The sequence below is a fragment of the Trichechus manatus genome, unplaced genomic scaffold, assembly GCF_000243295.1.
Source record: "Trichechus manatus latirostris isolate Lorelei unplaced genomic scaffold, TriManLat1.0 scaffold00014, whole genome shotgun sequence".
Classification (NCBI taxonomy): domain Eukaryota; kingdom Metazoa; phylum Chordata; class Mammalia; order Sirenia; family Trichechidae; genus Trichechus; species Trichechus manatus.
The window spans coordinates 14,484,739-14,511,991 of record NW_004443950.1 but is presented as its reverse complement, the minus strand read 5'-3'; the positions used below and the strand labels follow the sequence as shown (position 1 = coordinate 14,511,991).

The 27,253-nt window shown below is 36.3% G+C and overlaps 1 protein-coding gene across 3 annotated transcripts in view; it reads right to left on the bottom strand.

The window, feature by feature from the left end:
* RPGRIP1L (RPGRIP1 like) overlaps positions 1–27,253 on the bottom strand; it is a 118,796-nt gene that overhangs the window by 89,693 nt on the left and 1,850 nt on the right. For 2 of the 3 annotated variants that reach the window (XM_023726898.1, XM_023726901.1), the window contains exons 2-6: positions 22,041–22,132; positions 20,229–20,373; positions 16,784–17,082; positions 13,117–13,219; positions 11,374–11,517 (exon numbers count right to left, since the gene is read on the bottom strand). In XM_023726898.1, the coding sequence (XP_023582666.1) occupies positions 11,374–11,517; positions 13,117–13,219; positions 16,784–17,082; positions 20,229–20,373; positions 22,041–22,125 (776 nt within the window). In that variant the 5' untranslated portion in view covers positions 22,126–22,132. Of the gene's footprint in view, positions 1–11,373; positions 11,518–13,116; positions 13,220–16,783; positions 17,083–20,228; positions 20,374–22,040; positions 22,255–27,253 lie in introns of those variants that run through there. The other variant, XM_023726900.1, reaches the window with a different exon arrangement.

Sequence of the window (27,253 nt, the reverse complement as noted above, 5' to 3'; positions counted from 1 at the left end):
GAAAATCATTTTACAGTGTCCTGAAAGATGGCATGAAAACACATCAGTCTTTAGCACAGCAACAGTTCCACCACCACACTTCAGACTTATTTTAAGGCGGACAATCACACCACTTTTCCCTTAAAGAAAAATATGCAATACAGCCACTCATCTTCCCACCACTCCCTCGAAGCAGATGGTATCATAAGATTACCATTTATTGGAGTTTCCTCTTGGAGTTTAAACTTTTCAAAATATTTCCAAAAAAAGTGACTTAGCATTTTATACTAATAATGCCCAAAGCTGGCATTTAAATATGTTGCAGATGCGCCTTTAGCTGTAAGAGATCATTTGACATTCACAGGGTATACAGAAACCCTATATGCTGCAATACTATTTTGTATTTTTCCTACTGAGATTAAAGCAAACGCAGAATTTAACAGAAAGATCTTGTTAAAGGTTAATCATAGATCTAAATGAATACCTTTTTTCAAAGCACATTTCTTTTCCTGACAAACTTCCCTAATTAAATATGTTTTACATTAAAAAATATTTTAAAAATTGTAAAGCTTGGTTTTAAACCTAACTTTTAAGAAAAATCAGGTAAAATTGTTAAATTCAGAAAATAATTTCATTATTTAAAGTCAGTGATTTTACTTCCAAAACTTATCTAGTGTACACATATTGGAAAAATTGTCACAATGCCCTATTGGAACCAGAAAATGGACTACAAAGCTGACACATCTGTATACCAGCTGAGGACTTGAAATACTTAATTTTCCTCTTTGATATTTCAAAGTTCATTGTGTTTTGGCATTGGACAGTTAGCTGTCTTCACACAGAAGATAAACAAGAACCTGGATCTTGCCCAGGATATTGTACTTGTTTATCTTCCGTGTGAGGACAACTAACACAGTCTTAACACAATGTTAAAATAATTATGTGTTTAAAACATGTTATCTAGTAGATATGAGCATATCTTCAACAGCACACTCACTATCATTCCCCTCAGTATTACCTCTGCTTGCTTAAAAAAAAAAAAAAAAACTGTAACATGAAGAAAGACATATTTTAAATAAAGTATAAAAAAAAAATTTACTTTTTTTCGTATTTAGAAGCCAGAATATAATTTACTTGTTTTCCCCAGAATACTCAGCTTGACCACTCAGTGACATTTATTGATACGGAAGGAAAGAATATGATTTAAATAATTTCAAATCTTTTTTCTATTTTCAGTTGGTCCTGGAATTTTATTTTTCTTGCTTTTAAATATGTTAGTATTTTCAAGAAGACTCAGATATATCCGGGTAATAACTATTACTTAATGACAGCAACAAAGAATTAAGGCCCAATAACCCATTCAGTCACATAAAAAACAACAACAAAACAACCAAACCTGTTGCCGTCAAGTCAATTCTGACTCACAGCAACCCCACAGGACAGGGTGGACCTGCCCCATAGGGTTGCCAAGAAGTGGCTGGTGGACTCGAACTGCTGACCTTTTGGTTAGCAGCCTGAGTTCTTAACCACTACGCCACGAGTCACATGAGGTCATAAAGAAATGATACAAACAAGTTTTACTCTCTGTAAGACAAAGGCCAGTAAGTATGTTTCAAAAACTTTCAGCGGCTCAATTGGTAGATGCTTTTATGAATATTCTCCAAAATCCTCAGAGTTTAAAGTGATCAAAATATTGACAAGAAAAATCACATTTTACACTAATAATGCCCCAAGTGGGCATATGTGCATCATAAGTAGTATTTAGAAAACTATGATAATATGGTACTTGTAAATAAAGTCAGTGCACTACAGAGTACACCTATTCTGGGATAATGCAAAATCTGCATGTCTTTAATAATTTTTTTCCTAAGCTTTATTTATTTTGATGATGTTGTTGAGAATATACACAGCAGAACATGCACCAATTTAACAGTTTCTGTATGTCCAATTCAAGGTTATTCAGGTATACAATTTCTTGAAAGCAATTACAATAATTGGCAGTGCAATCCTATCTTTAATGAATGTGACTTTCCCATCACCCTTAGCCTCTCCCCTTCCCCTCCCCCTCTCCTGTCCCTGGTAACCACTAATAAACACTGGTCTCTGTACATTTGCCTTTTCTTTTTATATAAGTGAGGTCATACAATATTTATCCTTTTGTGATTGGCTTATTTTGCTCAGCATGTCTTCAAGCTCCATCCATACTGTAGCATGTATCAAGACTTCATGTCTCCTACTGGTTGATTAGTATTCCATTGTATGAAAGTACCACCCCATTGATCTGTTGATGGGCATTTAAGTTCTTTCCATCTTTTGGCAATTGTGAATAGTGCTGCAATGAGCATTGGTGTACAAGTCTCTTTTTGAAGCTCTACTTTTTCAAGTCTTTTGGGTATATACCTAGAAGTGGAATTCCTGGGTCATATGATAGTTCTGGAAACCCTGGTGGCGTAATGGTTAAGAGTTATTGCTGCTAATGAAAAGGTCGGCAGTTCGAATCCACCAGGCGCTCCTTGAAAACAGTATGGGGCAGTTCTACTCTGTTCTGTAGGGTCTCTATGAGTCGGAATTGATTCGATGGCAATGGGTTTGGTTTTTTTTTTTTTTTAATGGAAATCCTGGTGGTGTAGTGGTTAAGAGCTACTAACGGCTGCTAACCGAAAGGTCGGCAGTTCGAATCCACCAGCTGCTCCTTGGAAACCCTATGGGGCAGTTCTACTCTGTCCTATAGGGTTGGTATGAGTCAGAATCAACTAGACAGCAATGGGTTAGTTGTATTTTTAGTTTTTTGAGGAACCACCACTGTTTTCTACAATGGCTGTACCAATTTGCATTCCCACCAGCAATGGAACCACATCCTCACCAACATTTAGTTTCTGTTTTGTTTTTTTCTCTTAGTTATCTTAGTGGGAGCGAAATGGTATCTCATTATGGTTTTGATGTGCATCTCTGACGACTATAATGACGCTGAGCATCTTTTCATGTGTCTGGTGGTTATTTGAATGTCCTCTTTGGTGAAATGTCTATTCAAATCCTTTGCCCATTTTATGATTTGGTTATTTGTCTTTTTGTTATTAAGTTGTTGAAGTTTTATATATATTTCAGTTATTAGATTCTTATTGGATATATGGTTTCCAAAGATATTCTCCCAGTTCGTAGCTTGTCTTTTCACTTTTTTGGTAAAGTCTTGGTGAACAAAAGTTTTCAATTTTTATGAGGTCCCATTTATTTATTTTGTCTTTTGCTATTTGTGCTTTTGTTATTATATTAGCCAATCAATTGTTAAAAGCTAGGCCTGACAGCACTGCCCCTGCTTGTTCTTCTAAGAATTTTATGATTTCAGTTTGCATATTTAAGTCCTTAATCCATTTTGAATTTGTTTTCATATCTGGTGTAAGGCATGGGTCCTGTTTCATTTTTCTGCATGTGGAAATCCACTTTTCCCAACACCATTTATTGAAGAGACTCTTCTTTCCCCATCGAATGGACTTAGCACCCTTGTCAAAAATCAGTTGACCATAGATGTGTGGTTTAATAATTACTTTTTAAGCGCCAGTTTTAGGGGCTTTATGCAAAGTAATTATTACCATGACCACATATTTTTTGAGGGTAACAATTGGAAGGATGACTTGCCGTTAAGCCGAAAGTACTCAGTTAATGATATAAAGAACATAAAAGTTAAAATCAGCAGTGCAATGAATGTGCTCTAGTCTTTAGGAAAGCGTACAATGCACATCAACTCAAACCTGACAATCAAGGCAATATTTTTACATAGATAAAATATCATAAAAGAAAAAGGGTGGAATTGAGATAGAAAAGAGGGAAAGAGATGCCATAAAAAGATGACAAGGAGCGTGAGAAAGATGTTGGAGGGAAGATGGAGCTAGAGTCATTGCTAAGTGGCCACACCTTGATCTCCATGCATGTGAAGGAAGCCCCCAGGTTGGTTTCCTCTTAAGAACAGATACAGGGCTAATTTTATGAGCAGTATTTTAATGCCCTCCACGTAAGAATTTCTTGGCCTACTCCACAGCAGTATGACAAGGACATCGAATCTTCAGGATGATGGCATTTTAACAGAAAGAACAACACACAGTGCAACACTCAGATGAACTCTGAGCCAATCATGCAACAATTCATACATGCTGCATTACACATGGTGAAATGACTTGGAAACAGATACCACGCATGCTAATTAAGTGCTTTGGAAAAATAAATTTCTCAAATTTTTCTACAGGGATTTTGAAAACACTATAAACAATTAAGTTAGAAAATGCACTTTCTTTTCTCTTTCTCTTTCATAAAGAAAACACATACGTATGATTTAGAATTATGATCAAATCTTCTAAAACTATGAGAAGAGTTGGCCCATCTCTAGATTAAAAACAAACTGAAATAAATTAGATTTCATGTTGAAAAAAGTAATCCAGCTCAACAACCTGTGTGCCAAGGTTCTCTCATATAATTTGAAACAGTCAAGTAATAAACTCTGAAAAAGGAATTTCTAATGGAAGCCTTGAAAAACACTTGACTCCAGCTTTGCTACTGGGTGCCACAATAAATCCAGAAACTTAAAACCTCAGATACACTGGAGGAGGAAAAACTTTCAGTGGGGCTATGTAATGTATAGTCTAATACGAAAGCTTAAGAAGCAAAAACCTTTGCTCCGGTGAAAGTTTCATATACTTCATTCCCCAGGCGCAAAAACCCTGCCGACATTTCATTCTTTGCAACAGTAAGGATTATGAAAGTTAAAAAGCCTCTTGATTCTGGAGACTAAGATGTTATAATATAGTATTAAACACCATTTGGAAGAAAAGGCTTTAGCACACAGAAGCTAGGCTATGAGATTCTGGTAAGTAGCTAGGTCAAACATTTACAAGATAGAATGCAGAAGCTCTTTTTGAGTAACGGTTTTAGGCTGACTAAATTTGGGGGGATATGCTTGAAAACAATCTTGTGGTTAAAAAAAACCCTTAAGTTTTTGTTGTTGTTTTTCAACAGTGGTAGTCATTCTGTGTACGTATTATTGAAAGAAATATAGGTCATTCATAGTCCTTACTGGAGGAACACAGATAGTAATCACTAGAAAGGGTGCCACTTCTGAACTGGACTCCAGAAGGCTGCTAGTAAATTGAATAAGCTTCACTGAAGTAGCTGAAGAAAGCCTATCTGAAAGGTAACGGTTTTGCTCAAAACTGCTACTTGAGTTCATAGGGGAAAACAATGCTCCCTGATTTAAGACTGCATAAAGGAAAAAAAAAATTTTGCATGTTTATTTGCTTCTGGATGTTACCTTTCTTGTGGTGTTGGGTCAAAACATAAAGCAGAACTCAGCATTCTCTTACTCTGATTGACTACTAGCTGAAAGGTTTGCTGTTTGAATCCACCCACAGGCACCTCTGAAGACAGGCCTGGCGACCTGCTTCTGAAAGGTCACAGCCTTGAAATCCCTATGAAGTAGCTGTACTCTGCACACACAGGGTTGCCATGAATCAGAATAGATTCGACGGCAACTAACCACCACCACCACCACCCACAAGGAGTGGAGGGGGATAGTTATGCCAAGCTCTATTCTTGCATATAATTACACTCAGATGAAAATGTAGAGAGCACTCTCAAGGACTGGTTATGGGAGGTGGGGCCAAGATGGCAGAGTAGTCAGATGCTTCCGGTGGACCCTCTTACAACAAAGACCCAAAAAAACAAGTCAATCGATTCTATATGGCAATCTGGGAGCCCTGAAGTTCAAAGGCAGAGTGGAGGAACCAGACTGAGTGGCAGGGGGAGGGAGAGACAGTTTGGAAGCAGCAAGGAGTTGCCAGACCTGACCCAGCGAGAGCCTGAGCCCTTCAGGCCTGATCAGCTCCAGGGTGAGTGGTGAGGCAAGGAAGCAGCCTTGCTCGGGAGGTGTGTTTTCTGCACAGGGGGAAACCCAGCCGCTGAGAGTCTACACGGCCACCTAGAACCAGTGAGAAGTAGCCTTCATCGGCGAAAGACAAGGACTGGTTAAGGACAGGAAGAACCGAAACCAGGCTCATCTTCTTAAGGGTATCATTTTTAGATGAACCAAGAACCAAATTTAATGAATTCTAACTAGAGACTTACAATGGTAGTAACAGGAATCTGGGAATTGCATTCAATATTTCACAAAGCTCAAGGGGAAATGTAGATTTAACAGCAATTAAGTTACAAAAGTGAACTAAAGGTTTTGTTTTGTTTTTCTGATAGAATTGTACCAATTTAGTGTAATAGCATGGGTTATTTCATAATTATCAAGCACAATGATTGACATGATATAAGTCACTGATGAATACAAAAGAAATAAGTTGATTAAATTAATAAATACTGCTTATTTGGTAGATGTGGTCTTTCAAAAACACATCTATGGGGAGAAAAGTGGCTGCTGTTTAAAAGGTAGGGAACCACTTATCCATTTCAATCTCCTCATTTTATAGTTGAGGTAGCTAACTGAGGCTCAGAGAAATAAAGAATTTGGCCAGAGTCCTTAAACAATGGATCCAGGACTCAAATTGAGTTCTGACGAAGACGCAAATTCTTCCCACTATTTTGTTTCCTTCCTCTGAGATGTTCCTAACTTTTAACTTTCCCTACACTCTCATGTATATAGTCATACTAGTTGCTATCAGTTGTGGCAACTTCTGTGGTTTATAGAAAGTGTTGGGACAATGTGTCAAACAGCTATCACAGAGAAATCTTAGGTAATAATTTAAAAAAACCATGGATAAAATAAAATGATATTTGAAGACCAGACTTACTGGCCTGACATACACTGGAGAAACCCCAAGAGTATGAACCCTAGATACCCTTTTAGCTTTCAGCTCAGTAATGAAGGCACTCCTGAGGTTCACCTTTCATCCGAAGATTAGACAGGCCCATAAAAAAGACTAAAGGGGCACACCAGCCCAGGGGCAAGGACTAGAAGATAGGAGGGGACAGGAAAGCTGGTAATAGAGAACCCAAGGTCGAGACAGGAGAGAGTTGACAGGTCGTGGGGTTGTTAACCAGTGTCATAAAACAATACGTGTACTGTTTAATGAGAAGCTAGTTTGTTCTGTAAACCTTCATCTAAAGTACATTAAAAAAAAAAAAAGAAATGATATTTGAGTCTGATAGTTTTCATTGGGCAAATTATAAGCTATTCAAAACAAACAGTAAGAGCTTGGTGAATATATTTTTTAAAAATGACAAATCAGCCCCCTGTGTAATAATGTTTGCATGGTTATGACTGGCCCCAGTTACCCTTCTATCAGAGAACCAGATGTGCCCTCTAAATTAGGAGGCTGGGCAATCAGACAAATCCAAATTGAGAGGCATTCTGCAAACAACTGTCAATGGGTTGGAAAAGACTGGGGAACCACTCTAGAATAAAGGAAACTTAAAAGACATGACAAGTAAATGTAATGCATGATGGTTGATTGGATCCTAGATCAAACAAAACCAAACCAGCTATTTTTTTTAAAAAAATAAGAGCTATAAATGACATTCCTGGGACAACTGGGGACATTTGGATATGGACTGTGTATTAGATGATGTTACTGTATCATTGTTTAATGTCCTGAATGTGATAGTTGCATTGTGTTGCTTACATGGGAGGACGTCTTTGTGTTTAAAAGATACTTAAAAGCGCATGTAGGGATAAGAATCAGGATAGACGCATCCAACTCTCAAATGGTTCAGAAAAAGAGCCAGAGAGAAAAAGAGCTCGCTTGTGTATTCCCATTGCTATGGAGTCAATTCTAACTCATAGTGACCCATTAGGACACAGTAGGACTGCCCCATACGGTTTCCAAGGCTGTAATCTTTACTGAAGCATACTGCTATATCTTTCTCCCGTGGAGGAGCTGGTGGGTTTGAACTGCTGACCTTAAGCAGCTAAGTGCTAAACCACTGCACCACCAGGGCTCCTGCTTGTGCATTAGCATGTGGAAGCAGGCTTGTTGTGGCATGCACGAACACGCACAGAATGAAAGGTATGTGACTGTTCGTTTTATTCTTCTTAAAATTTTTCTGTACCTTTGCAATTTTCAAACTAAAAAGTTGGGGAAGAACTCAGGGTGCTAGAAAGTAATTCTGTATCTGTACACAGAGGGGAAAGAGAAGCCTCTAAAGCCAAGAGTTTCTTATTCTATATGGCTGACAAAAGGCTTCTCTGTTACCAGAAGATCTGACAGTCTACTGTCCTACCAAAGGGGAGAGGGCAAATTAGACTGCCTGAAACATTTATGGGTTAAATTTCTTCCATTGGGACATTACAGCACTTACATGATTTTTAATTAAGAAAGTAAACACTCTAATGTATATTTTTAAAAAAAAATTTAGTACAAACTAGTTACACATTTGGTGAGCGTATAAATATTTCTGGAGTTGAAAAAGTCAATAAAAGGTAAAATCATTCTGATTTTAATGTTTATGTACATGTGTTCACTGGTTACTGCTTTGCATTTAATTTAAGACCTCCTTTTTAATAAGCAGAAAATGTACATTTTTATATTGTTTAAATTTTAATACGGATTTTTGTTCAAAACAACACAGACATTCAGGCTACTTGTAAATGATACAAGATTTTTTGCTAATGAGGCATTATGTAGAACATATGCAAAAATCACAACTCAGTCTTCCAAAATAGACCACAACAACAGGAAAAAACATGATTTTAATAAAAAAGAGCAGCACTGGGTTTTTACTTCAAAGCAATTAAGGGCTTTGGATAACCAAAAGTTTATGTCAAGCTGATGCCAAACCAAACTGATCCATTAAACACATACTGTGAAGAGTTTCTGTAATAGTCTATGAAAAGGCTCTTCGCCATAAATATCAAGCACCGCCGCTCTGGAGATTACAACTACGTTAGGTTCATGTTTGGAACAAGGAGTACAACATCCAGATCAGACTTCTAGAATTTCAAATCTGAAATAATGTATCCGTGAAAGAGAAGTTTAAATATGTTTTCCATTTTCCGATTTTTCTCTACAGTAAATTATACCAAGTTTTATATTCTCCCCAACATTTTTTCAAGTTTTCTATTAGTCTCAAAAAAAAAAAAAAAAATTGCTGTTACACATAAAACATTGAACTATGTGTAAACAGAAAAAAAAAAAGCCCTGAAGTTCCTTATTTTAAGTTACTTCTTTCGTTTTCAACAATTGTATTTCAAGAAACAATACACTATTCACTGCAGGTATCTTTTCTTCTAAGCGAATAATATATATAAATTTTTGATTTTATAAAATCAGTGAGATAAGGTACACATTCACTTATTTCTTTGGCCTCTGCAACAAAAGTTCCTTTACCTGTAATATTCATTTTGCCTCTGCTTCTAGTTCTCGATGTGACAACAAATAGATTGCTATGGAGTGGATGATATAGCTACCTGAGGAGGGCCATAGTTTTGTTTCCAAGGTAAATTCCTCTATGTGTCTATGCTGGTGTCTCTTGGTGTTCAATTAACACTGAGAGTCTAGCTCCTAGATAATCCTGTCCCTTTGGAAGAAGGAACAGCCAACACAGTGTCCATTTTTCTCTCTGGGAATCTGAGACATATAACAGGGAAAGCAGTCCCTGGCTTGTACTCAGCAGCAGAATATAGCTGATATGGATGGGCCCCAAGCTTGGGCTTGGTTGAAGGGTATTATTTTTATATTAAGATACCATCTTAAATATGGCTCTTGGCAATTTACGAAGATCACCATACCCAGTGTTGGAGTCTGGTCCTTCAGCATTGTGTCTCATACGGAATCATTCCTTGGTTTTCTAAGAAGACTGAGTCTAAACCAGTTCTTCTTCCTAGGGGAACATGCTTAATTCCTAGGTATTTAAGCTGCCTGAAAGCCAGGGTTCCGATTACATCCCCTAATTTAAATACATTTCTCAAAAATAGTAATGTTTCTTTTGTCTTGCACTTAGAAGGGTAGGAAAATGTCACTAGACATATAGGATTTCATTACATAACTTAATGTTACACATAACTTTTCAGGAACAGAAATGATTAGGGATAATGAATTCTAATATTTTAAATCTCTGAACTATACAGTTTTTCATATATTTTTTGGCCCACTTTACTATTTTTCGTTTTTAACAAGTCTGATAATACATATTTTTTCTCAACTTCTTTATATGTTATCATGTAAGGTTAGTTAAAAGAGGACTAAACTCTGAATCTGAAACGAAAAACTAAACATCCATACTTGGTTTTTATAAATAAGAACCTAGCCACATAAGCGTAATATCACATAGACTGGAAAGGGGAAAAATAAATAGAGGAATTAGTCTGGTTTAAAAAAAAACGACATTAAGAGAGGAGTAAAAGACATAAGACATATAACAACCAAATGCAACATGTAAATCTTTTTTGGATTCTAATTCAAATGTACAGTAGAAAGACATCCTCAGAAAAGTTTAAATATGGACTAGTTATTAGATGATATTCAGGAAATGCTGTTAATTTTGTTCGGTGGGATACTGACATGGTGGTTATGAAAAAAAAAATGAATTTCTTATTAGATAGAGATACATACTAAAGTATTTAGGGTAAGAAAACATGATATCTGGGGCTAATTAACTGAAGGATAAAGAAAGTGAGGGGATAGATGAAACAAGACTGGTAAACGTTAATAATTATCAAAGCTGGGTGATGGGTAGATGGGGGTTCATTATGCTTGCTCTCTTTACTTTTAGATAAGCTGGGTCCAAAAAAAAAAACACCATAAAGGGAAGAAAATAATTAAAGAATGTGGTAAAAAGATAAAGTCTTGTTGAAAGCACAATGTGAAAGCATAAAAAACAGTAAAGTATTAGGAACCAAAACCATGGCAAAGGAGGATAGGAAAAAAAATTACATATTATAAACTGTCAAAAACGAAGCGGCAGCAAGGAGAATACTATCATCAATAACAACCAACAGAGTGTGATGAAAACTTTGAATATCAGGAGAGGTAGCCTCTTTTTGGGATCACAAACAGATGCCATATTATGGAATTTACTATCTTGTTAGGCTGCAAAAAAATTAAATCAACCTGGACTTATGCACCAGGTATGCCAACAGCTGAGTCCTTGTCACCTATATTTCTCCTGGTAGCTACAATCAAATGGTATTAGAACTCCCTGCAATCTTGGCAAAAGGGGCAAATGAATGGAGGAAACAAGAGGAGAGTGATTTGCATTCATCAGAAGCTGCTCCAACAGCAGCGAAGGTTAGGGAAAACGTCTCTTAGACTACAGCTGTCGAGAGTAGTTAGAGAGCTATTTATGAAGAATGTTAAATAAAAACATGATTTTAAAACAGACTAGATAAAATTATCCTTTTGAGTACATGGCAAAGTATTTTAAACTAATTTTGACCTTATCCAATTGTTATTTCTGTTTTTAACATACCTTTGATCTGTAGCTTGCTGTTCTCGAAGTTGAAGAAGAGATAACTCAATTTCGTTTTCTTTTCTCCTCAACTGAGTTTTCAGGATCTCAGCCAAGTGCTCTAATTCTTCTATCTGGTCTCTCTGAGTCTGAATAACATTTTCTCTGAAATAAAAAGCCTTTACAAGAATTTGTAGTTTGAGGAAAAATTTGCAGTATTTGAGATCAGTGCAAAGAAAGCTCTCCATATAAACAGCAAGTAAAAGTTAAGACTTTTAGCTTAAGTGCCTCAGACAGAGTAAAATATTAGATTAAATGTGATGATTTGGAAATACATATGGAACAATTCAAGATAATACTTTTTACAAGATACTGTCCTAGGCAATGGACTGGACTTTGGTTAAATTCAGTTAAAAACCCATTGCCATTCACTTGATTCCGACTCATAGCGACCCTATAGGACAGAGTAGAACCACCCCATAGGGTTTCCAAGGAGCGGCCGGTGGATTTGAACTGCAGACCTTTCGGTTAGCAGTCAAGTTCTTAACCACTATGCCACCAGGGCTCCAAATTCAGTTACATAAGTGTTTACTGATCACCTACTATGTACTCCACTATCTTTTCATCTTCAGATCATGTATATGCCTTTGTTTTTTCATATGTACATCTGCCTACATCATCCAAACAAGGGAGATGAGATGCCAAACACAACTTACTGGTCCCTAGCATGCTTTTCTCTCTACCATGTCTAGCAGCCACCCAGGATAAGGAGCCTCAGAGAAGTGGTATGACCTCTGGCTTTTCATCTGATTATCAGGTAACAAGATGTTGTCTAGATTTTCCTTGTCTTAGCCTTTCATTGCCTGATCATTATTGTAACTGATGTCCAAAATATCCAAAGGAGATCATTTTAAGTCCACAGTATTCTTAAGCAACTATCTAAAGCATCATATTCTGTCTTTGTGGGTTTTTTTTTCTTCATTCAGTATTGTAACTTTTTTTTTAATTGTGGCAAAAATATATGTAACAAAACATTTGCCATTTCAGCAGTTTTTACATGTACAATTCCGTGAAATTAATTATGATTATCATGTTGGAAAAAATTTAGAAACAGAGGTGATGGTAGTATTGGTTCTTTTTGATAATCCATGTGAAATTTGTAGATAAGGTAGAACCTTACCTTCATCTGTGACTCAGAGACACTGAAACCATGAGGCTTTGATTAACTGAAAATTAAATGTGGCTACAGTAACTTTTACAAAACCATGGTATGATGAAGAACGCAGTACCACAGAATCACAGAGAAACAAAATCTGAAATCCATATGTATCAGATAGCTCTGTATGTTTAGGCCACTCCTCTTAGTATCTTCTTTTTTTTTTAACCACCAAAAGAACTAATGAATTCCGGACCTAAACTAAAAAAAATTACCTGTAATTTTCCTGAGAATGAGAATATCACCTCTACAGCTTATACTATTCTCAATGACTGGGCATTATGCTATTCCTTTGGGGGTGGGGGTTCATAATAAAGACGTCTATTCCATAAACCCTTCCATCAATGCAATTGGGTAAGTTGTTAATATTCCTCACTTTACTAAAAATATGCTCAATGATATCTGTTTTTAGCCCACAGAACTGGCTGTATTTTAGTGGAGCAAATTATTTATACATAACCTAATCCTCTATAAAATAAAGAACAGGGAGGGATCAAAAAAGACAAAATCAATAAAGTTCTAGAATGGCTGTGGAAAAGAATACATACAAATTTCTGATTTCTCCTCTGGCTTCTTCAAGTAAACTGCTGCCATATTTTGTAAGCATGGGTTGTAGAGTTTCTGCTACATCTACATCTTGGAATCTTATGCCTAAAAACAAATTAATAAAATTTGATTATAGAAGTGAAGCTAGAAAAGAAAGACCCTGATTTACTATTGTCAGGATATTTATAGTAAAATATTTTATGAAGTACTACGAGATATATGCTCTATAGTACAGAGAATTAGAAATATACCATCGGAGGGACTATTAGATCTTAGCCACCAGCAGGCATTAAATAAAACACAGCGGCAAGTATTGCCCATTTATCAGCTTCTACGATGGAAACCAAATTACCAGAAATAATTTGATTCAACTTAGGTTTAGAATTCCTGCAGTAATTTCTGAAAGAAACAAGGTCTTCAATTCAGGTCTTTACAATATAAACTGAAGCAGGAAGTAAACAGCCTCAAAAATATGAATTTTTTTTCCTAGTATTTCTGATAAAGGTTTTTTGATTTTTAAGTTAGCAATTCAGATCCCTTGACCTCACGTTTAAGTAAAATGTTCCCTGTATTTTAGTTTATTCCACATGAATTAGAAAATCCATATTTAAGCAAAAAGTAACTTGAGAATGGATCAATAGATTCCTTTAAATAAAACATTTCCTTGATGGACTTTAAATATAACTTCCTTATAAAAATACTTACATACAATTTTACAAGGATAATCACATTGCTAAAAATGAGACACGTTTTAAATATGTACTATACATTTGTATAATGATTAAATTATTAGAATTTAAGGTAGATAAAAGGGGCCCTGACTGTACAATGGTTCAGCGCTTGGCTGCCAACCGAAAGGCTGGTGGTTCGAATCCACCCAACGGCTCTGTGGAAGACCTGGTGACCTACTTCCATAAAGATTACAGCCAAGAAAACCCTATGGGGCAGTTTTTCTCTGTCACTAGGGGTCACTATGAGTTGGAGTCGACTCCATAGCATACAACCACAACAAGGTAGATAAAGAATAACCAAAAGCAAACCATTTGCTGACAAATAAATTGATTCAGTCTCATGGCGACCCATGTGTGCAGAGTAGAACTGTGCTCCATGGGGTTTTCAAGGCTGTGACCTTTCGGAAGAAGACAGCCAGGCCTTTCTTCCAAGGCGCCTCTGGGTAGGTTCAAACTTCCAACTTTTCAGCTAGTAGTTTGGCTTAATTTTTTAAAAATGAGAATTTTAATGAGAGTAATGGGACTATTATTTGCTTTTTCTAAAAAATTCAACATCTATTGATGTATCTCAGACTAAAGAATGTAAAGGTTTTGCCTAAAACATTAAAATAGTTTGTTGTTGTTGTTAGATGCCATCGAGTTGGTTCTGACTCATAGCAACCCAACCCTATGAACGACAGAATGAAACACTGCCCAGTCCTGCACAATCCTCACAATCGTGATGCCTGAGCAATTGTTGCAGCACAGTAAAAAATAGTTTACTGTGTTAGAAAATACCAATTGTATTATTTTAGCAGCAATACTAATTCTTTAGCTTTTCCTACACAATCATGAAAAAAATTCAACACTAGTGGAATTGAAAAAAAACGAACTATACTCAAAATATACCTCAAAACTTATAGTCTCATGGTGATATAATTTACCAGCTGTTACATTTTAAAGTGGACATACTGTAGAAAAATCTTTGTTCTCACTGGTTCTTCACAATAAGAAATGTCTCTTCATTACACTGATCACATCTTAAGCCAATGCTTCCCATCCTTTTCTCTAACAAGTCACAAATAGAAAATGATAATATTTGTATAGTAGCCTGGGGTAAAGGCTTGTGGTCAAAGAAGGCCTGGGTTTCTCATCTAGTCACCCCTGACTAAGATATATTCCTGACAACTCTGGCCTAACTCTGAGCCTCAAAGGCAGTCCTGAAGAGTCTATTAGTGTTACCAAGGTATCGACTTTGGCAATGATGCCTCAAATTTACTCAGAAAGGTACTGGTTAAAGTATCTGTCATTACTTAATGCTTTCCGTAACTTCCCTGTCCTGGGCTCTGTATCGAACCGTGAACAAGGTCTGAATCACTAACAGTATGCAAACAAAGGAGAAGTGTAAACTATGCAGTCGCATTTTTTAAAAATACTCTGCTGCTCTGTGTCTTCTTTTTTTAATACAGAGACATTTCTATCAAACTCTTCTATTTAAATAGCATTTCATAGCACTAGATTAATTTGCTACTTTAGTCTAAAACTTGAAATACTGTTTTTATTTACTATAAAAGACCTTGTAGCCTGTCTGCATTCACAGATGACAAAACTAAAGCTTAGGGAGGATCTGTGACTTTTTAAAGGTACGTTATCATGCAGCTATCATCTGACCTCTTAGGTAATCTGGAGTTATCACTCCATTTTACAGACAGGCAAAATGAGGCTGTGAGAGGTCAAGTACTCTCTTCCAGGTAGAAAAGTTAATAGTGGCAGAACGTATTTTCTAACTTATGATGATCATATTAGGTATATTCAGAGTCTATTGCCAAACTCATACAGCTAGGAGTAGCCAAGCCCTTTCATCCTGCAGCTGCCCGCTGTCTATGCTCAGGCCATGTAGACTTCAAAGGCACTTTATGTAAGAGCAGACAGTGTTAACATTTTGGCTTGAAGAGAAAACTAGAACCGATTTTTCTCCCCTTCTGTTCATATGGTGTTTTTTTATTCCTCGATGAATTGAAACTAAAGTTTTACATGATTTTTTTATGTCCCTAAAAAATGTTTGGTCTTCATTCTACATGAAGTACATTCCAAAAGAAGAAAACGTGAGTTAAAATTTTATTTCCTCCCCTAATAGTTGAAATAAAAAAGTTACTTAAAATATTAATTTTCAGTTTCAATATAAAGTTTGTCAGTTGAGAAAATTGGGAATTTTAGAATATTTGGGTTGTATATTGAATCTTGTCTATGAAATTGAATTGCTTTGTAGCCTGGGTAGATTTAGATCATTCATTTTAAAAAATGGGGGAGAGATTGATCTATGATCATTTTTGCAGATGGAAGAGATCACTTGCTTCAATCCTTTTATTTTATATGTAAAGAAAACTCAAGTTCAGAATGGTCAGGTAACTTGTCCAAGGTCACCAGTTAGTTAACTAGAGCAAGAACTCAACTTCTTAAACCCTGAGTTACATACACATTTCACTGTCATGCTGCCTTCATGCAATGAGGAAGATATAAATAATTTTGCAATTTTATAAAAGATCTTTGAAGAACTTAGAATGCTTCATTCAAAACAGTAAAGGTGATCATATATAAGCAAACTAGCTGGTTTCCCCACTGGCCTGAGTCAATGTGATTTCTATCCATAATATAAAATAAAAAACCAAATCAAACTAAACTAAACTAAAACGTTACTTAGTTTCATACATGTCTCTCATATCAGTTAGGATGAATAGTTATATTGAATATTTTACCAAACAAATTTGAGAGTGATCTAGTGATTCTTAAATAAAATGATCTTCAGGGTAATATTGATTTTATGAAAAAGCAAGTTAAAAACTATTCTTGCATCTCTTTCTAAAGACACTTAAAAACACAAATAATACAGCAATAAAACAGTATGTGTGTATGTGTCAAACAATCTAGTAAAAGACTTAGGTTTAGGCCTTTATTTTACCTTTCCTGGGGCATTCCTGTACGCCTGCATTTTCATTCGCCTTTCTACGCCCAGTGTTAATACGCGATTGCACGTAATTGTATGGAGTTTGCCTGTGACCCTGGATTTGAAGTTGCTGTTTGGCGGAAATTACTCTGTTTTTGAGGACTTCATTTTGTCTTTCAAGCTCATGAACTTTCTCCTGCAGCCGCTCAATCATTTCTTCCATTTCTACATCCCGTCCCAGCCGCTTGGGGCCGCCACCAACCTGCTCATATCTTTTCTTGTCATTAACGAGCCGTATTAACTTGGTGGCCATTCTGGGGAAATAATAAAAAGATGAAAAGGAATGTGAGAAGTCAGCATAAAATGCATTCTGTTGAAAGGAACATAATCACTGTGAAGACTTCAGTGCAGAACCTGAATAATAAATTTCAGGTTTTGATGTAACTATTACTGCCTGTGAAGAATCCTTTGATGATAATTGAAACCACTGGGCAACAATCTGCTTTATAGCACTGACAAATAACAGTTTCCTAAGGCTTATCATTTAAGGTTAGTAAAGGGAGGACACATATTTACTCCATATGTTCCTCAAATGCAATTTTTAACGCATGACCTTATATAGGAATGCTGGATGCACTTAAATGTAGCTACAGATTGTGGATGTGGTGGGTTATATCTGCAATCCACAATAAGTCAAAACTTTTGAAAAGTGTGTTAAGACTACACAGCATTAAGCGATATATTGTTTTCAGTTTCTCTAGGATTAAGACATATTACAAATATAAAAATGTTAGAATGCGTAGATGTGCACATACAAAAGCCTAATAAAAAATTCAAAAGAAACCAAAATGCATCATGAAACATTACTTGGTGCTCAAGAAAGATGCTTGTTTAAAGGCAGAAAATAAATCGATGCAAAAAGCAGTATCTTAATACTATCTTTAAATTTAGGCATAAATTGTGCCTTTGACATCTCATGAGTTTATACTTTTGATTCTTTTAAGTTTTGATAAAAACTGGTTAGACAGAACAAAAGACAGAAAGGGCACATGGGGGTGATGTAATATACACGTACGGAAAACATGCCTGACAGTGAATGGAAAAATCCTGGCAGGACAAGAAAGAAAAGGTGGCTTCGATGAGAGACACAAGTTCAAGACTTTACAAAATTGGTCGCACATCTTCAATAGCTGATTCTAGTTTATAGTGAATCTATTTTTATAAAGACCCAGACAGGAGATTGAAAATAAAAACACTTCGTTTTTCTTTAAATGGGGTTTGCTTTATTTTAGCATGGTTATGGACAGAAGCTTTTACTTAAGAGAACAAAAGTGAAATAAAAAAATCCTTAATAGCTTTGGGATGTCACAGAACAACCTTTTTTTTGCCCTAAGCAGAGTCCTCTGTAAATGCAGTAGTAATACATGTCAATCTACGCAGCCTACAGCATGTGGCATCAGGGAGAGCTACGCCAAACATAATCAGTTAAGATTTTCTTTTTCCCTTGAGGCACATCCATTATGCATGCTTTGTAAGGGATATAGGATAATAAAGACCAACATCCAAGAGGACCACAAACACCCTAGTGAAATAATCAATGGATTAGTTCCCTTTCCACCTAATCCAGAGAATGCTATATCACTGGGAAATCTGGCCAGGTATCATAGCCCAACAGAGCCACACACTCTACCTAGCCTTTTAATGAGTTTAGGGTCCTGAGCTCCACTCAATGACCTACACATTGAAATACGGTAGCTGTCCAAATGAGATGTCAACTTAAATACTTAAATCCTTTGTTACACAGAGGCTTTCATACACAGATATAGATTACATTCAAGATAGATACAGATTTAATGCAAAGAAACAGTCAACATTTAGAGAAAAATACATGACCCTAATTTTTAAGGCAAGAAGAGCACATCACTACCTTCAAAGATGTTCAAGCAAACTTTGTCAAGAAGCAAAGACTGTATCTGTTTGTCCTGTAATAGAAAGGCTTTCATTCATTCGATTTGATTATCTTATAACACTAATGAATTCTAAGTGATTTGGTAAAGTTTGAGCACTTATTCAAAAAGACAGTTTATCAAATCCATACTTATACTAAAGAAAGTGATACTAATTACATCTTGAGGATAAATTTAAAGACAATTCTACCCATGTATCTAGGACAGTGTCAGTGGTGTGGGATTAAGAAGGAACTTAGAGCTTTGGGTCATAGTGATCATTGTATCACTACTCTCATGGCTGAGTAAAATAAAATCCAAGGAGGTTAAATGGCTTGAACATACCATGGCTAGTGACAGAGAGACAACAGAACACATGTATACAACATGACTCCTAGCCCAGTCCTTTTTCCATTAAACTACACGGCTCATTGTTGTTTTATATTTTCTGGCTAGGACAAATTACTAATGAGGTCAAGGTTGTGAATTCAATACTTTTACTGACCAATTAGGCTTACAAAGAAAAAAAATTGTTTAGTGGTCACGGAGAACATGCCTCACTCTGACTGGCTGACATATGTGTGCTACTGGTCAGAAAGTGAGTCAGGAAAGTGAGTCGGATGTCTTGAAAAAGCCACCATTATGACTCAAAAACCAACTCAAAGTAAAAGCCCTGCACACAGCAGGTCAGTGGGTTGTTAAAAAAAAAAAAAAAAAATCCACAGGGTAGAAACTGAAGTAGAATGATCCCTTCATGGTGAATTCTACGCAGAAAAAAAACCTATCTTCTTGCTTGCTTCAATGGCTGTCTCACCTTTCCAGTGAACCCTAGAACATGAATATGAGTATAGATCTGTTCATGCTTGCACATGTGATGGCACTCTTTCGCTTCTAATGCCATACATTGAGAAGATGGTCACAGTGTTTCAGAAATGAAAGAATGTCTTCTCTTAAGAAATTATTCCTGCAACATTTTATGCACACAAATCAAAAGTGACAATGTTTCTTCAGAAACGGTAGAGTCTCTTTGAAATAAATATAGAATCTAGACTAACCCAAGCAAAGTTAAATATGTTCCAGAGATTGAAGTGATGTTGTCGTTAATACACTTCAAGTCTTAAGAAAACATTCATTCTAACAAGTTAGAATAATTATTTTTCAAAGATTTCATTTTAAAATCAAAAAGACATTCAAAAAACAGATGCTTTGTACATTTGCTTATTAAACCATAAATATTAAACCAAAAGTTATTTATAGATATGATATACTCACGGCACTCTCAGCTATTAGCTTTCTTCTTTCAAATAGCAACTTCAGCTATAATAAATACTCATAATCCTTTTGGTTCATTATTCTAGTTTGCAAGATTTTCCATTTTTAAAAATTGCATTTATTTACAACCTGCCTTGTTGCAAAAAGATTCAAGGTAAGGCTTTCAATTAAGTTTATAAAAAAAGCATATCCTCCAAACTTTACTGAGTCCAGAAAAAAATCTAAAAGCTTTCTATCATAACCTTTTAATTTTATCCTCTTGCTTTCGGGCATGCTGTTTAAGTACAATGTTTTCATCATGCAAACGCAAAAATCTGTCTTCCAGTTCCTCACGACTGACGCGTGACACTGCCTGGCGAGACTTCATTGTCCGAGGTATTGAAGTTTCTGCAAAAATTCCAAGGTAATTAATTGTGAGATTACTTAAAATAGTCTATAATGATAACTGTTTATATTAATATAATCTTGATGCACTCATCCTAGATTTTTTTTACTTCGTAAACTATAATAAAGATTTAGAAAATGTTACAGCATTGCTCATACCACTGATTTGAGGTAGGAATAAAAATCTTTGCTATTAGTACTTTACATACAGTATTAAAGATTTGAGCAACAACAGAATCCATTAAAAACACAGTCAAATAGCCATTCTTTAAAAATATAAGGTAAAGCTCTTATTTAACATAGACTTTTAAGTTTATTTGCTGAATGTTGGAAAAAAACTAATTAAAAGCCAGAGTATCTGAAAGTGTTACCATTATTTTTTTTACGAAGGCAAGAGTATAATAATAATTTGGTGTGAACACAATATGATTAAGATATTTTTCTGAGCTATTGGTTTAGGTTATAGAAAATAAATTATAAAATTTCCAAGACCAAAACAAAACAAAACTCTTGAAAATTTAAAACACTGTCATTTAAGAATTTCACAAATCTTTTCTCAATAAGCTACCTTATATATATTTTATAAGAACTTTCATACCTTTAACGTGTGTATATGCTATCTCTTTAATTTATGCTTAAATTTGATATTTCCCATGTCATTGTGAAGTAGGTCAATTACCAAGAATCCTCCAAAAGAAACAAAGAACAAATGGATAAAGACTAAAGTCCTATAGTGAGTTACTGAGGGCAAAAATTGAACTTCGAGTACCAAAACACAGTACATAGCTTTGCATGCTTAAAATTTATTTGTATCTGAATCCCTCATGTTCCTGCGAAGATCTAAAGCAAAACTTACACGCACGTTTTACTTTTAACAATTAAAGCTGTAGTCAAATTTGTCTTTTCCAATGAACACCACATTGACCACCTTTCTAAGGTAGTTCAAGGTGACCACTCAAAATGTTCTAATAAAAGGCGTAGGAAGACTCCTTAGTGGAATATATTTTAAATCATTACCTTTCTCAAAAACAGATGTAGTGGCATGATAGCACGGCTGACACATGGTATACACAAACAAAACCAAAAAGCTCTATGTTCTAAATTATTCTTTAAGGTAGTCTTTTTCTTTTTCAATTTGAAAAGTGCTTTTTAGCTCTACATTAACCACTAAGTGATAAAAGGATAAAGAAAACCTTTAACGTGCATTAATTTTATTAAAAAAAAGTCACTATCGCTTGGAAAAACAAGTCATTTTAAGATACTCTACTTGAAAGACAAACGTTTTAAAATATGATGTTTCCTCCCATATAAAATTTAAATAAAAGGAAGATTTTAATGGTGAATGTGATTTAAACCAGGCAATTCAGTTTTGAGGCTTCATAGACTCTTCGTAGTTCTACTGATGTGTGGAATTTTAAAAAAATGACTTATAACAATTCTTTATCAGAACAGAGGAAGATTTTACATTTTCTAGGAGCTGTTGATAATTGACGCCCACAATAAAATACCATATGTTGTTCTAAACTCTCCATCTTTTTATTTAGTCCAATCAAGACTTATATAGTTACTTAAGTGGCTTGGTGTAGATGAATATCAAAAAAACGTTAAATTAAAAGTAAAGAAGTCACTGATCAAAGTTCATAAATATAATAAATAACAGCTGGCCGAACCTTGTAACTCTCCCATTCCAAAGTGGGTTAGACCTGTATCTTTCACAGGCAAGTCTCCTGCAGTCTCATCGGTTGGGCCAGACATGGCCTATCTGTGGAGAAGAAAATGCAAATAAAATCTTCCCAGTTATAACATTAACTATGCAATGGAATGAACCAAATAAAATGAATAAGGAACTAGAACTTTAATGGACATCTTATTGCCCACATGTGCTGCTGGAAGAAGATGAAAGCTTCTATCCTAAAATTAAGACTACATTCAATCATGGAGGCAATGTTCCTCTCAGCACTATATTTCCTATAGTTTGCTTTGGAAATGAAATAAGATTATCATTCTTCTTTCTTCTTCTTATTCTTCTAGCTGAAATAAAAACAAACTCCCTCACATTTAAGAAACACCTCCCTTCCATCCCCTGCCTCCTCTCCTCCCCCAAAAAGAAAGCAGGTATCTCGAAAAAACTCAAGTCAGGAACTTGAGTTCAAATGGTTGAACTTATTAGCATTTACTAGCAGGTCAGGTTACCTAACTTGAGTCTCAGTTCCTTAATTCCAAATTGGGGAAAACAATCCCTCACGGAGTTATTCCAAGAGTAAGTGAGATGGTAAATTAAAAGCACTTAGCACACTGCCTGAGATGCTAGTATTACTTGAATACTGGGATCTAATAGAAATGACACAAAAAAACACATGCAAACCTATGCTCACTACAGCACTATTCACAAAAGCAAAAAGATGGAAACAATCTAAGTGCCCATCAACAGATCAAGAATAAGCAAAATGTGGTAGATACACACAATGGAATACTACTCGGCAATAAAGAAAAATGAGTTCCTGAAACATTTTAAAATGTGGATGAACCTGGAGGGCATTATGAGTGCAATAAGTCAATCACAAAAAAATAAATACTGTGTGTTCTCATTTTTATGAAATGATATGAATAGGTAAATACACAGAAACTAGTTCATTAGTGGTTACCAGGGGTGGGGCTGGTGGAGAGGGAGAAGGACTCCCTAGATAGTAGGTCCTTTTTGTTTATAGGAATGAGAAAGGTGGCACCAAACGTGGGTGAAGTTTGCACAGCGTAACTGACGTAATTGATGTTAGTAAGTTGTACATAGAGAAAAGGGACGAATGGGCAAATGCTAGGTTGTACATGGTTCTGCAATAATAACAAAAAAGGGTGAGAGGCTGCAGATGCTGATACTGATTCGACATAAACAGTCACCTCATGGGATTAGTTCTCTTGGTTTGGGGGCTTAGGGCCGTGGTCTTGTGAGTCAAGCCACTCAGTTGGCATAACATAGTTCCTAAAGTTTATGTTCTACCTCCCTGTATGGTGAGTAGTGCCTGGGGTCTTAAAAACTTACTGAGTGGCCATCTAAGATATAACGATTGGTCTTTATTCTTCCAGAACAAAAGAGAAAGAAGGAAACCCAAGAATCAGAGAAGGAACTGGACTACGGGACTGACTCCGTGAACCACTGCCTCCTCCACCTTGAGACCAGAAGAACTAGAGGGTGCCTGGCTACCAGTACTGAACGTCTTGATCAGGGATACAACAGATCCATCCTGATAAAAAGGGAAAAAAATTTGGGATAGAACTTCAAATTCTTAAAGACTCTAGACTTAGTGGACCTATTGAGGCTGAAGGAGTCCCCAGGACTATGGCCCGGAGTTGCTCTTCAAAACTTGAATTGAAATTACCCCCTAAAGTCACCTTTAAACTAAGTAACAGTTTAGCCCAAACTATAAAGATTGTCACCCTTCAGTACTGTGTTCCAAAAAAAATCTCTATCAGACCAAAGAGTCAATAGCTATTTTAAACAGCTTTAGATGAGGTTAGGGGCAAGGGAGTTTATTAAGTAAATGGAAGTGGAACAACTAGAACAGAAATAACAAGAATGTTGACACAATGTGAAGAATGTAACCAATGTCACTGATCATTATGTCTAGAAATTATGGAATGGGAGTGGGTTTTGCTGTGTATAGTCACCAAAAATAAAATTAAACCTTAAATAATTACTTGAATATTAATTTTGTGTTCAAGGTACAAATGAGTGGATAGTCCAAAGTTTAGTGAAAGAGTTTCATAAATTCACCAGCTGGGTTTGTTTTGTTGTGTCCTGTTTGCTGCCACAATGTCTAGGTCCCAGGGCTTCCTACAGACTGTCTAGCTAATTTTGGTATTTTTAAAGTTTCTATTCCGTACAGAGATGCACCACAGTAACTTTATCTTGCACATGGACGTGTGGTCCATATAATGTTATCATACAAAAAAAAAAATTGTTAATTTTCATTTCTATGTACCCAGAAAACAAAATGCAAATTGCCAATGAAGATGCCCTAAGGAAGAGATTCTCAACCTTGAGAATGTTGGTCCAGAATTTAAGGTCCAAGATAGCAGCAAGCTTATTTGTCTTGTTCACCTCTGTATTCTTGGAGGTTGGCACAGAACTTGCCTGGCACATAGCAGACTTTCACTCAATGAATGGAGTCCATGGGGCTTTAGGATCTGTGAAACCAGAGATGGTTGACAAAATTTTGTATGCATATGTGTGTTATGGACTCAACTGTATCCTTCAAAAAAGATATGTTGAAATCTTAATCCCCGGTACCTGTGAAAATGATCTTGTTTGGAAATAGGGTCTTTGAAGATGTTGTCAGTTACGTTACATGAGGTTATACTGGAGTCCAGTGGCTCCTAATCTTATATGACTGGCATCCTAGTAAGAAAGATACACAAAGACAGAGAGATAGGAAGGACACCATGTGATGCTGCAGCTGCTAGCCAAGGAATGCCTATAGCTACCAGAAGCTAGGAGTAAGGCATGGAAAAGTCTTCCTCTCTGAGCCCTCATAAGTAGTCAACACGGTCAATACCCTGATTTGGACTTCTAGCCCCTAGAACTGTGAGACAATAAATTTCTGTTCTTATAAGCCACCTAATTTGTGGTCTTTTGTTATGGTAGCCCTAGAAAACTAATACTATGTGTATATGCAGTATCTTTTAGAGAGAGAGTTCATAACTTTCATTTTAACTCACAAAAGGGTGCGGAACACTTTATTGTGCTGTGACAGACACAGTTAACAGAGGTATGCCTGGGAGATCATCTACTTCTTTCAGAAAAACTGTGTCTTAGTTACCTAGTGCTGCTGTAACACAAATACTACACATGGGTGGCTTTAAAGAGAAAAAATTAATTTTCTCATAGCTCTGGAGGCCAAAAGTCCAAATTAGGGTCTTGGCCATGTTGATTCCTTCCTTGTTGGTAGCCTAGCTTTCCCTTAGTTTCTTGGCTTATGATGATCCTCACATAGTGTATGTCTTCCCCTATGTGTAACTCTATGTCTATTTTGGTCTCTTTATAACTCAGAAGTGATTACGTTTAGGATCTACCCTACACTAGTATGACTTCATTAACACAACAAAAGAAAATCCCTATCTCCAAACAGGATAACATCCACAGGTACAGGGGTTAGGATTTCAGCACATATTTTTTGGTGGACACAATTCAATTAACAATACACTACTACAGAAAAGGTCAAGTTTTTGAGACTGAATTGTAGGGCCCAAATCATCAACAAGTTTAAACAGAGTCCGTCTGTGAAAATGATTACTTTTCCATGATAGAATTAAGACAGATTTTATAATATCAGTACACCCACTCCTCAATTATTGACATGGTTAGGTTCCAAAGACCAGATCATTATGTGAAAATCGGCATTATGCAAAAATGGAGGATAACCACATCAGATCACAAAATGGAGGATGACTACATCATTACATAACTGCCAAATCACTGAGAATCATGGCCCAGCCAAGCTGACACATAGCATTATCACAGCCAGCATTACTGTTGCCTCACACCTTGGCATCTGTTACTGCCAGATGTGTGTCATTAATGTGCAAAATAGTCCAACAGATTTTTTAATATTGCCATGAATGCAAAATGTTGGATCAGAGAGTCGATAAGTGAGGAGTAGGTGTAATGATGATGGTGACATTTATTAAATGCTAAATGCTTACTATGTTACTATGTGCCAGGCACAGTTTTAAGTGCTCTTCTTATATGAATTAGATACCACAATATCCTTGTGAGGTTGGTACTCAAATGATACCTTGCAAATGAGGAAAAGGAAACAGACTAGGTAACTTGCCCAACGTCACACGTCTAGGAAGTAGTTGTCTGGCAATATTTTTGGTTATTATAACTGGTGGTTAAAGCATTTGGCTGCTAACCGAAAGGTCGGAGGTTCAAACCTACCAGCCACTCTGGATAAGAAAGATGTGGCAGTCTGCTTCCGTAAAGATTTACAGCCTTAGAAACCCTATGGGGCAGTTCTACTCTGTCCTATAGGGTCGTTATGAGTTGAAATTGACTTGACAGAAATGGGTTACAAGAGGGGGCGGGGAGTTGGGCATGGTGTTACTGGCATTTAGTGGGTCCCTGGGTAGTGCAAACGGTTAAGTGCTCTACTACTTGCCTAAAGGTTGATGGTTCGAATCCACCCAGAGACGTTTGGAAGACAAGCCTGGAGACATGCTTCCGAAGGGTCACCACCTTGAAAACCTTATGGAGCAGTTCTTCTCTGCATGGGGTCGCAATGAGTCAGAACCAACTTGATGGCACTAATAGCAACAGTGGACAGAGGCTAGGGATGCTGCTAAATGTCCTACAGTGTGCAGGACCCACAACAAATTATTTGGCCCAAAATGTTAATAGTGCTGAGGTTGAGAAACCCTGCACAATGCTCTGTTAGAAGGAATTAAGAGACGATCAAGTCCAAGCTCCTCATGGTGTTATTGAGGAAATGGGGTCCAGAGAAGGGCAGTCCTTTTGTCAAATATTTATTGAGCACTTATTATGTGCCAAGCCTCTTGGCTATCAGCAAGCCCTATTCTACTTCCAAAATGTTTCTCAAATTCATTCACAGCTCTCTATCTTAACCACAACTCCCTATTCCAAGCCATCACCATCTCTTGCCTGGATTATTATAAGAGCTTCCTAACCAATCTCCGTATCCATTCTTGCCCTATCCAGCCAATTTTCTGCACGACAGGTAGAGTGATCTTTTAAAGATGTACATTATAAAAATGAAAATCACTATTTAAAATAAAATCCAACAGAACAACTAAGAAGAAACTCAGCAAAGATACAGAAGACCTAAAGGGCAGAATCAGCCAACTGGACCTCATAGACATATATAGAACA